At 41.0% G+C, this 12,713-nt stretch overlaps 1 protein-coding gene across 1 annotated transcript in view; it reads left to right on the top strand.

The window, feature by feature from the left end:
• The window catches only part of LOC103270534 (kelch-like protein 15), a 17,710-nt gene extending 5,016 nt beyond the window's left edge, over positions 1–12,694 (top strand). Inside the window, exon 2 of the mRNA XM_008068054.2 lies at positions 11,722–12,694. Within this exon, the coding sequence (XP_008066245.1) occupies positions 11,729–12,460 (732 nt within the window). The 5' untranslated portion in view covers positions 11,722–11,728 and the 3' untranslated portion in view covers positions 12,461–12,694. The remainder of the gene's footprint in view (positions 1–11,721) is intronic.
• Positions 12,695–12,713: the final 19 nt, after the last annotated feature.

Raw genomic sequence — 12,713 nt, 5'->3', positions numbered from 1 at the left:
AGGAGGCCAAGGCCAGAGGATTACCTGAGCCCACAGGTTCAAGACCATCCTGGGCAACATGGTGAGACCTCGTCTCTGTAATAAATAACTCAAAAAATTAGCCGGGCATGGTAGCGCACGCCTGTAGTTCCGGCCACGTGGAAGGCTGAGGCGGAAGGATCGCCAGAGCTCAGCTGGTCGACGCTGAGGTGGTGGTGAGAGTGCCATTGCACACTAGCCTGGGCGACGGAGTAAGACTCCAACTCAATAAATAAATAAATAAATAAAAATTAGTGGAATCTTAAAGAGCTTTGGTTTATGTGGGTTGTATCAGTTTAAATTTACCATAATAGAAACTGAAACTGGGAAACTGAAAAATACTTATTTGTAATTTAATTTAAAAGACTCATCATGTGGTAACCTAAATAGCATTTTTTAAAAAATGAAAAATAGCTTTTCCAAACTAGTGAAGAACTTGGTGAGAAGAATAGCATTGTTTTTCGTTTTTCCAAATCTCCTTAATGTCTGGCTTGATTTCAGCCTGTAATCCCAGCACTTTGGGAGACGGAGACAAGAGGATTGCCTGAGCCCAGGGGTTCGAGACCAGCCTGGGCAACTTGGCAAGACCTTGTCTCTACGTTAAAATTAGCCGAGTGTGATGGGGCATGCCTGTAGTTCCAGCTGCTTGGAAGGCTGAGGCAGAAGGATGGCCTGAGCCCAGCAGGTCGGGGCTGCGGTGGCCATGAGCATGCCACTGCACGCCTGGGCGACAGAGTGAGACTCCATCTCAAAAAAAAAAAAAAAAGTCTGGCTTGATAAAAGACGGTGTGGGTTTCTGCATTCAGTCTGTTGCAATATCACACATCATATGAAAACTTCTGGAAAACAGAATGAAAGTGAAAAAGATAACTTTAAAACAATTTTTTTTTTGGTCGGGCTTGGTGACTCAACCTGTAATCCCAGCACTTTGGGAGGGAGGCCGAGGTGAGTGGATTGTCTGAGTCTGCGGGTTCGAGACCTGCCTGGGCAACTTGGCGAGACCTCATCTCTACAAAAAATCAAAAATTAGCCAGGCATGATAGTGTATGACTGTAGTTCCGGCTACTTGGAAGGCTGAGGCGGAAGGATCTCAGGAGCCCAGCAGGTTGAAGGTGCAGTGACCGGGAGCACGCCACTGCACTCCAGTCTGGGCGACAGAGTGAGACTCCAACTAAAAAAAAAAATTTTTTTTTTGAAAATAATTTTGAACTTGGGGAAACCCTTTTAGGGGACTGGTACCCCAGTTGTTCCTGGACCATACTTTGAGAATTGCCCTACTAATCATTCTAATTGCCATACTAATCACAAAAATATGAAGCTTTCTTTTTTTCTTTAGTCAGTTCCAAGTTTATGAAACAAGACACTCTCTTCAGTATTTCTTTTCTAGTCGTGAAGTATGCCTTGTCATTTGTTCTAATTTGGGTTGGTTCCCCTTTTGAAAAAAACTTGAAGGCCAAATGTAGAGTGTATACATATGCAGATTTATAAACCTGTGTGTGAAAAGTGAAGGTACAGAATTTTTCTGTACATTGAGCATTTTATCATTAAATATTTTTATGAAAGCCCTTTAATAGATTTTTCCTCTAGCACTCATTGACTTGTAGAGTTCTTATTTGGGTTTTTGGGTAATTTTACAATGATTAGTTCTTTTTTTAACTTTTTTGCAGGGTAAGACCGTGTGTGCCACGTTGAATGTGCTGCCGCTTCTGCTGCTAATTAGTTACTAGTGTTGTCTTTAAATTTATATAATTCTGTAGTGGAATCTTACACATAAAATTTTGTATGTTTTTCTTTCTTTGTTTCTTTTTGTTTTTTATTTTTGAGATGGGTGTTTTGTCCTGTTTCCCAGACTGGAGTGCAATGGTGCTATCATAGCTTACTGCAACCCCAAGTTCGCTCCTGGGTTCAAATGATCCTCCTACTTCAGCCTTCCAAGTAGCTGAGATTTCAGTCACACACCACCACGCCCAACTTGTGTGTGTGTGTGTGTGTGTGTGTGTGTGTGTGTATTTTTTTTTTTTTGTATTTTTTCTAGTCATTTTGAAAAATTTACTTATGTGGGCAAAGCGCAATGGCTTACTCTTATAATATCAGCACTTTGGGAGGTCAAGGCAAGGCGGAAGGATCCTTGAACCCAGGAGTTCAAGACTACCCTGGACAACATAGGGAGACCTATCTCTACAAAAATTTAAAAAATGAGGTAGGCATGGTGGTGCATGCCGGTAGTCCCAGCTACTTGGGAGACTGAGGCTGGAGGCTCGCTTGAACCCAGGAGTTTGAGGCTGCATTGAGCTGAGGCTGCACCACTGCACTCGAGCCTGGGCCACAGAGCAAGACCCTGACTCAAAAAAATTTACTTACACATGTGTTTTGTGTTGTAGTTATTTTTGTTTTAACTTAAGCCTAACTCTTTTGAGTCAGAGTCTCACTCTGTTACCCAGTCTGGATTGCAGTGGCATGATCACGGCTACTGCAGCCTTGACCTGCTAGGCTCAGGTGATCCTTCTGCCTTAGCCTTCCAAATAGCCGGAGCTACGGGCGCACGTGCCACCGTCTTGAACTTATTTTTTGACTTTTTGTAGGCATGAGATCTCCAAGTTGCCCAGGCCAGTCTCGAACCCCTGGGCTCAGGCAATCCTCTCGCCTCTGCCTCCCAAAGTGCTGGGATTACAGGTGTGAGCCACTGCGCTGGCAAGCCTCACTCATTCTAAATCTTTTTTTCTTTTATTCATAGTGTCCAGTTGAACGAATTGGTTTTGTTTCACATGTCCATTTGTAAGTTTGGTTGTTTGAGGCTGTACACATTGATGTTATAGATCCATGCTGTCCAAGAGAATCTATGCAAGCCACATATGTAATTTTAAATTTTCTTGTAGCTACAGTTTAAAAACAGTAAAAGTAGATATTATTAGTTTTAATATATCTTAATCTAGTATATCCAAAATATTATTTCAGCATGTAATCAGTATAAAAATTAATATGAGACATTTCGCATTCTTTTTTTGTACTAAGTCTTCAAAATCTGGTGTTCATTTTACACTTAAAGTACATTTCAATTTGAGCTAGTCCCATTTTAGGTGCTCAATAGCCCCATGGCTAGTGGCTTCCATATTGAACAGCACAAATATAGAGAGTAGCTATGTATTCTGATTAGGGCAGAAAAGCCTAAGGGGCCCATTAGTAAAGCTCAAAAATTATACTTGCATGATGAGAAAAAAATGAAAATGCCATTGCAAAATGAGATTCAGTGTTTTTGACTTACATCTCTCCTGATCTCGTATAAACCTGCATTATGATAAGCCCTAGGGAGGCATGAGGTCAGTAGAGAGGAGATTGAGGGGTCTCCAGTTCCTATGGTCTTCTGAATGATAAGGAGCATTAGTCAAGAGTTGGATGGGAGACACCACCATTGACTTCTGGTGAGGTGCCTTGCTCTCTGGGGTAGATACTTATCTTTATTTAATCACCATTTCAACTCCATATGATGATTATGATGATTAATCTTTGTTTTTTGAGTCAGTGTTGTCCAGGCTAGAGTGCAATGGTGTGCTCACGGCTCACTGCAGCCTCGACCTCCTGGGCTCAGGCAATCTTTCCACCTCAGCTTCCTGAGTAACTGGGACTACAGGCATGCACCACCATGCCTGTCTAATTTTTTGATTTTTTTGTAGAGACGGGATCTTGTTATGTTGCCCAGGCTGGTCTCGAGCTCCTGGGCTCAAGCAGTTCTCCCACCTTGGCTTCCCAAAGTGCTGAGATTACAGGCATGAGCCAACATGCCTGGCCTGTCCTTAATATATGAATGGAAACCAGGATCAAGTAGTTAGCAAAATTTCTCCAGGTCACAAAGTAGTTAACTACTAACTACTAAGTATTCTCTTGATTTCAAAGGTTTTGTCTTTCCATCCCCACTATTTTGTTTTTTTTTTTTCAAATCACATTTTTTTCTTTTAATTTAAATAGAGATAAAGTCTCCCTGTGTTGTTCAGGCTGGTGTCAAACTTCGAAATCCTGGACTCAAGCAACCCTCCTGCCTTGGCCTCCCAAAGTGCTGGGATTAAGGTGTAAACCACCATTCCCAACCTCCAAATTAGATTCTAGTCTTCATTTCTAACGTTGTATGACCTTGAATAAAAAGTCAGTTCACCTGTGGATCCCACTGTCTTCATCTATGGAGTTAGAGTTGGCCTGGGTCTTGAGAGACTTTACTGACAAGCCACATCGGAGTTAGAAGTGCTGTTGCTAGGGTGGATTTTTCCAAAGTTAACTAGGTCAGGTTTATTATTTAACTCTGAAGTTAAAGGGTCAGGTTTATTATTTTGGCTCCAGTAGCACCAAGTGAAGGGGCATAATAATAAGCCTTAATGTTATGGTGTATTTAAGGGCTGTGCTTTACATGTATTAACTCCTTTAATCCTCACAGCAACCTATGAGGTAAGTGTTTTACATGTATGAGCTCATTTGATCCTCACAGCAACCTATGGGGTAGATTCTATTAATATTAGTACCCTGATTCTACAGTTTGGGATTTTATATTTTAGAGCACGGAGAGGTTAAGTAACTTCTTCCAAGGTCACAGAGCTAACAAGGGGTAGAACCACTATTCAAACTTAGGTTGAACACCAGACCAGTGTTACTTCCATCTGGAGGCTATATCATGTTGGTTGGTTAATCACTGAGTAGTTCACTGTTTTCTGCTTACGTACACACTTCCCATAAAAGTATAAAACACTGTTGCTGCTCTAAATCTGTTAGTCTTATTGATAGATTTACTAAGCTTTTCAGGTAGAAAAAAATTACTGCATGTGTCTTGGCTATCACAGATTAGTTTTAGAAGTCTATTTAGATAAGGTCGGCTTCCCAAATGCATTGCTGAGGCTTTAAAAGCAACTCTGGTTTAAGTTACATGTCTATATAAATGCATTTCATATCTGTAAAGCCATATAAAAAGTAGAATAAATGATAATTTTATGACTAAAAGAAATTTTAGAGATATTGTGTCTAATGCTCTCATTTTTACAGATGCAAAGAGAAGGTCAAGAAAGTTGAATACTTAAAGTATAGCTGTTTCTGTTCTAAAACTGTTGGTTAGAATCCTTGGTTATAAGTAGATAAAAATCAACCTAAGATAGTAAAAGGGGGGAATTTATTCTAGGAATGTAAGGATCTCTCGTAGGACCCACAGGCAGGCACAGAGCTGGTCCTAGCGACTGGGAAGATGAAGGTCTTAAGGAGCACTCCCTGGCTTCTTGTCTTGGCTTTATTCTTTCTCAGTTGACTACCTTTATCTGATCCTCAGCCCACATGGCAGCCAGAAGTGGCTGCCCATAGCTGCTCTTTGACATGTTCCCGTTCCAGTCACACCCAGTGCATGTCTCTCTCTTTTTCCCTTTCTCTCCTTTCCCCTTTTCTAAGTTTCTGTTCATCTTGATTCAGATTTATCACTCCGGTATGACCATATGTGACTGTGGCCAGGATCAGAGTGGGAGCTTGTCTGCTAGGAATACCCCTCGGCAGGCTCAGTGTCCAGAGGAGAGCACTGGGCACTCAGACAGGTGCTGTCCTTACATATATCTTTGGGGGTCTTTGAACTGATTCTCCTCCTTCTCTTCCCCTCACTTGCCCCCTGCTTCTTTGTCTTATGATATTTCAGCCATAGTATCTGGAACCTGGATTGCTTTTCTTGAGAAAGCATAATATCTCCTTTTTAAAGTTTCCTTTAGATGGAGTGTTTTCAGAAAGGTGAATATTAGCTGTTCAAGACCTTTTCAGATAGTGATAAATGTTGAATAGAGAGGGTTACTTTGACATTAAGTGAAATATATGATATTTTAGGCATTGTCAAAATAGCATATGAATGAAACATAAAGCAGTCTACTCTCAAGTATATGAATACTATCTGGCCTTCTTTTATTAACTGTTCGTTAAATGTGACCAGTATATCTTCACAAGTCAGAGTGATCATTGGTGACCATAATGACACTGGAAAAAATATTGAAATATCAAATTTTTTATCTAGTTTAATTTGTTGTTTCTTTTATTCTAATTATTTTGAAAATTGATAGTGTGATGTTGATAGCCTTCTACTAGCCAGAAAGCTTGATTATTCAAACACCATACTGTATGCAGTTCCTTTTGTTCCCAGTATGCACTTGTGTACATATGCCTTATATCACTTGGAAAATTCTAAGTTCATTAATTTTACCTTTAAAAATAATTCAAGCAAGGTGCAGTGGCACACACCTGTAGTTCCAGCTACTAGGAGAAGCTGAGGTAGGAGAGTAATTTGAGCCCAGAAGTTCAAGGCTGTAGTGCACTATGATTGTACCCGTGAACTGCACTACAACCTGGGCACCATAGTGAAGTCTTGTCATTAAAAACAAAATAAATAATTCAGATAAACAAGACCAAACTGATAGCTTACTTTAATTTTTTTTTTTCCCCCAGAGACAGGATCTCGCTCTTTTGCCCAGGCTGGAGAGCATGACCATAACCCACTACAGCCTTGAATTCCTGGGCTCAAGCAATCCTCCTGCCTCAGCCTTTTGAGTAGCTGGGACTACAGGCATGCATTACCATGCTCAGCTATTCTTTTTTAAAGTTTTTTGTAGAGACGAAGTCTCGCTATGTTGCCCAGGTTGGTCTTGAATTCCTGGGCTCAAGCTATCCTCCTCCCTCAAGCCTCCATAGGATTACAGGCATGAGCCACTGCTCCTGGCATCACCTTAATCTTGAATGTGTTAGTAAAGTAGTTCTGCTAAGCACTGACTGCAGTGTCTAAAATATATTTCTTTTTTTTTTCTTTTTTTGTTTGAGTCAGAGTCTCACTCTGTTGCCCAGGCTAGAGTGCAGTGGCACACTCATGGCAACTGCAGCCTCAATCTGCTGGGCTCAGGCAATCCTTCCATCTCAGCCTTCCAAGTAGCTGGAGCTATAGGCATGCACTACCATGCCCAGCTAATGTTTTGGTTTAATGGTCTTGCCATATTGCTCAGGCTGGTCTGGAACCTGTGGGCTCAGGCAGTCCTCTCACCTCTGCCTCTCAAAGTGCTGGGATTACAGGTGTGAGCTAACACACCCAGCTTATTTGTTTTTCTAAATTCTAGACAGTCCTCTTATGTTCTGCCTTTCCAAAATGAAATTATATAGCTTTTGATTTATGGAGTACCAATAATTATTAATTTCATCTTGTACATACTTTGCTGTCTTAGGTAAGTGAGCATTTAATATGGTAGAATCACTAGGAATTAAAGGTAGGTTAAGGGACAGATAGAATGAAAGAGACATCTAGAATGCCTCTTGATAAGATGGAGAATACTGAAAGATCTGATGGTGGAGAGAGTAGAATTATGATTCTGTTTGGATATGTTGATTTTCAAGAGCCCAAAATGGGGTTATCCTGAAATGGGGCACCTTTAGGTATCTACTAGGCAATTAGTTCAGCATACATAGGACTGGAGTAGGGATAGAGATTTGGACAGAAATGATCAGGTATTGCTGAAAGTACATCTAAGTAAAAACCATGAGTTTAGGTGAGATCACTTAGGGAGACACAGTGTTTAGATGACAAGAGAAAGGGGGCAAGAACAGAATCCTGGAGAATACCAGTGTTTAAGGGGTAGCTCAAGAAAAGTAAGCCCATACAGTAGACTAGGAAACAAGCAGCCCAAGAATGAGAAGAGCATCAGGAAAACAATGTCCTGAAGCCGAGGAAAGAGAGATGAGCTGAGGGCATAAGTCAAGCTACAGAAGGATCCAAGGCAATAGGAACTAGGATGTAACTATTGAATTTGATCAATTAAGGGCTTTTATTTTATTTTTGAGTTGGGGTCTCACTCTGTCACCCAGGCTGAAGTGCAGTGACATGATGATGGCTCACTGCAGCCTTGACCTCCTGGGCTTAGGTGATCTATCAGCCTCAGCCTCCTGAGTAGCTGGGACTACAGGTGCATGCCACCACACCTGGATAATTTTTTTATTTTTTGCAGGGATCAGGTCTTACTATATTGCCAGACTGGTCCGCAACTCCTGGGCCCAAGCAATCCTCCTGCCTTGGCCTTTCAAAGTGCTGGGATTACAGGCTTGAGTCACTGCACCCAGTCAATTAAGGACTTTTGAATATATTTTAATAGACTTTTAAAAAGTAACACACTTTTATTGCAGATATATTAGAAGCACAAGTTAGCAAATATGAAGGAAAAAAGTAAAACTGCTTGATAGTCTACCATCCCAAGATAATCATTTTTAATATTTTTGATATATTATCCTTTCAGACTTTTTCTTATTTTTAAAAAATATTTTATCTTTTGAGTCAGAGTCTCACTCTGTCACCCAGGCTGGGGTGCAGTGGCATGCTTACGGCCACTGCAGCCTTGACCTGCTGGGCTCAGGTGATCCTTCCGCCTCAGCCTTCCAAGTAGCTGGAACCACAGGCGTACACCACCATGCCCGGCTGATTTTTTTTGATTTATTATAGAGACAAGGTCTTGCATGTAACCTAGGCTGGTCTTGAACCTGTGGGCTCAGACAATCCTCTTGCCCCCGCCTCCCAAAGTTCTGGGATTGCAGGTGTGAGCCACTGTGCCTGGCTTTTTTCTCCCCTCACCTTCCCTCCCCTCCCCTCCATTTTTGAGTTGGAATCTCACTCTGGCACCCAGGATAGAGTCCTACTGGGCTCAGGCAATCCTTCCGCCTCAATCTTCCAAGTAGTTGGAATTACAAGCACATGTTGTCACGCCCAGCTAATTTTTAATTTATTGTAGAGACGAGGTCCACCATGGTGCCCAGGCTGGTCTCAAACCCACGGGCTAGGCAATCCACTTACCTCGGCCTCCCAAAGTGCTGGGATTACAGGCTTGAGCCACCATGCCCAGCCTTTTTTCTATTTATTAATAGATGTTTTTTTTGAGATGACCTCTGGCTGGTATAGCTATTGAATAAAGGGGTTCATATGCCAAGAAGATAAATATAGGGTGTCATGGGCTGGGCATGGTGGCTCACATTTGTAATCCCAGCACTTTGGAGGCTAAGGCAAGAGTATTGCTTGAGCCCAGGAGTTCAAGACCAGCCTGGATGACATAGTGAGACCTCGTCTCTACAAAAAATCAAAAAAACTTAGCTGGGCATGGTGGCACGCACCTTTAGTCTTAGCTACTCAGGAGGCTGAGGCAGGAGGATTGCTTAAGCCCAGGAAGTTGAGGATGCAGTAAACCAGGATCATGCCACTGTATTGCAGTTTGGGCAACAGAGTGAGACCTCAACTCAAAAAAAAAAAAAAAGGGTGTCATGGACAGCATATTGATGAAGCAAAGTAGTAAATCTAACAGACTACTCATGAGAACGGAGAAATGGTACCTTTAACATGTCCATGGAAGGCACCTTTTCCCTCTCAGCACCGGAGGGCTCAGCCAAATCCAGAGTACAGAGGGGATTCCCAAATGGCATGTATCTCCATACCTAATATAATACCTAGCACATAGAGGGGTTCTTCCTTTTAGTAAATAAAACAGGAGGCATTTAGAGCAGATGACAGCAGTCAACTGTATTGCAGTTGCTTCACTGGAGGATTCACCGTCCATCTAAATATAAATACCCAATTGGAGAAGAACTTGGGAGTAGGGGTCCCAGCATTGTCACTGGTGGGAATTCAGAGCCATAGATGTTGGCTGCCACATCCTTTGATTGTGCTTTTCTAGGCTGACATGATCTGTGAATAGTGTTTCAGCAAATAGCTCCAACATATAATTCCAAGTCATGAGGTGTTCTAGACAGCACTTTTTTTTTTTTTTTGAGTGGAGTTTCATTCTGTCGCCCAGACTGGAGTGCAGTGGCTGCTCCCGGTCACCGCAGCCTCGACCTGCTGGCCTCCGGCGATCCTTCCGCCTCAGCCTTCCGAGTAGCTGGAATTACAGGCGCGCGCTACCACGCCCAGCTAATTTTTTATTTATTGTAGAGATGAGGTCTCACCAAGTTGCCCAGGCGGGTCTGGAACCCGCGGGCTCAGGCAATCCACTCACCTCAGCCTCCCAAGACACGGGATTGCAGGCTGAGCCACCGAGCCCGGCTCTAGACAGCACTTTAAAAATGGGTGTAGTGTCCCAGAGATTTGTCCATATCAGTTGTCCTTAGTTTGGGAACATCTTTCATGGTGCATCAGTGTACACCAGCAGAGAATGCCCTCACAACTGTCCAAAGGCCAAAACTGCCCAGAGGCACTGACATTGAAGCAAGGTTTTACATGGCACAGTGGAAAGGGTTGGGAGGGAATTCAGGAATGGAGGGTGGACCATTGGGGAGAAAGGTGGAAACTATGTGAGGATAAGAGTTTAGAAGAGGATAGATGACCTGGGCAGGGGTGTTGTGTGAAAAGGAGAAATTGCTTTGCTTCATAAATAGTCTCATCGACTGAATTAGTTTATTTTGCTTTATTTAAGAGATCTCATTTTTAATTCCACTGTCTTAGCTCCATTTCTCTGATATGCAAAGATGTGGTTTAGTTTCCTTTAAAATTATATATTTATACTTTAAAAACATAAGCAATACATTATTATTTAAAAATAAAGTAAATGAGGTAAGTAAAAAGGAAAAGACAAACCTCTCTTGAAATCCCATTACCCACAGACATCATTTTGGTATATATTCCTCCAGACTGTTTCTCATCTAACAAATACTTGTGTATTTAAATTTTAATTTTAATAATGATTATACTGTTATCACCTTTTAAAAAACATAACACTGTCTAATAAATACTCTTTGTCAGAATAGGTAGATTGCTGCCATAATTTTTATTTTATTTTATTTTTTTAATTTATTTTGAGAAAGCAGGATTTATTGAGAGGACAGTGGGAGGGGACCCAAAGGGGTTGCCAGTTTTTTTTTTTTTTTTTTTTGGAGTCTTGAGTCTCACTGCAGCCTCGAACTCCTAGACTAAATACATCCACCCTCCTCAGCCTCCCAAGCAGCTGGGACTACAGGTGTGTGCCACCACACTTGGCTAATTAAAACAAATTTTTTTTTTGGTAGAGATGAATTCTTGCTATGTTGCCCAGGCTGGTCTCAAACTCCTTGACTCAAGTGATTCTCCTGCCTTGGCCTCCTAAAGTGCTAGGATTATAGGCTTGAGCCACCACATTCGGTTTGCTATCATTTTTTGTTGTTACAGTAATACATTATAGGATGTATAGGTACCATATTTATTTAATAATCTACTGTTGGACTTTTGAATACTTTCTAATTTTTATAAATAAGATAGAAAAACTTTGTACAACTTGGTATATTTGAATATTTCCTTTGGGTAAATTTCTAGGAGTTTTCAGATGTGCTTTTTGGTTTAATTTATTTTTTTGTCTCTTTTCTCATAATTTAGTATTTGGCTCTGAAATCCTTTTTATGTTGGTAATTTTGGAGCATGTTTAAAAATATTTGATGAACAGTATACAATCAATGGGCTAGGCATATATTGTTTGTAAGATAACAATTTACCATTGTTTCATATATCTTTAAAAGATTTTTTCCCTCAGGTAGGGAGGCCAAAAACATTAGTCTGCAAAACTTTAGGTTGTCTTCTCCCAAAGGGCTTGTACATTTAGTACTTAGGCAGTGGAATTATGATAATTATAAAAATTGTTAAAACTCTATGTTAATAATGTCTTCTGAATGTGTGGAAATGATTAACACTGTTTTCTTTGATTACTTTTTTTCCAGGTGATTCATGGCAGGGGACGTGGAAGGATTCTGTTCCTCCATTCATGATACCAGTGTCTCTGCTGGATTCAGAGCACTGTATGAGGAGGGATTACTTCTTGATGTCACTCTGGTTATCGAAGATCATCAGTTCCAGGCCCACAAAGCACTCTTGGCCACCCAGAGTGATTACTTCAGAATTATGTTTACCGCAGACATGAGGGAACGAGATCAGGACAAAATTCATTTGAAAGGTCTAACTGCTACTGGTTTTAGCCACGTCCTTCAATTTATGTACTATGGAACTATAGAACTAAGTATGAATACTGTTCATGAGATTCTTCAGGCTGCCATGTATGTTCAACTTATAGAAGTGGTCAAGTTCTGCTGTTCCTTTCTTTTAGCAAAAATCTGCCTAGAGAACTGTGCAGAAATTATGAGACTCTTAGATGATTTCGGTGTCAACATCGAGGGAGTCAGGGAGAAGTTGGACGCCTTTTTGCTAGACAACTTTGTGCCACTCATGTCCAGGCCTGACTTTCTGTCCTATCTTAGCTTTGAGAAGCTCATGTCTTATTTGGATAATGATCATCTGAGCAGGTTCCCAGAGATAGAGCTGTACGAGGCTGTGCAGTCTTGGCTGCGGCATGATAGAAGACGCTGGAGACATACCGATACCATCATTCAGAACATCAGGTTTTGTTTGATGACCCCATCCAGTGTTTTTGAGAAGGTTAGTGCATTTGAAAGCAATGGGTAGGACTCATTTAGTTAAAACAGTATGTCTTTAGAGATAAGATTCCCAGACTTAGGAGCTAAAAACATAATTGATAGTTTATAAAAGTAGTTTATGTGTAATAAGCCTGATTTGTTGTGCATTTAGATTTTTTAAAATACATTTTGTGGGTGAAAAATGAACCAGGTAGGTAGTAGAATAGTTTTATTTTTAAAGTACTTTTAAAGTTGAAACATAATTATTTGACGTAAAATACTGTGTTTGCTTTAGCTTTTCA

Source organism: Carlito syrichta, unplaced genomic scaffold, assembly GCF_000164805.1.
Source record: "Carlito syrichta isolate Samal-C Ts95f unplaced genomic scaffold, Tarsius_syrichta-2.0.1 Scaffold309857, whole genome shotgun sequence".
Taxonomy (NCBI): Eukaryota; Metazoa; Chordata; class Mammalia; order Primates; family Tarsiidae; genus Carlito; species Carlito syrichta.
The sequence above is the reverse complement of the archived record's forward strand: the minus strand, read 5'-3'. Positions and strand labels throughout refer to the sequence as shown.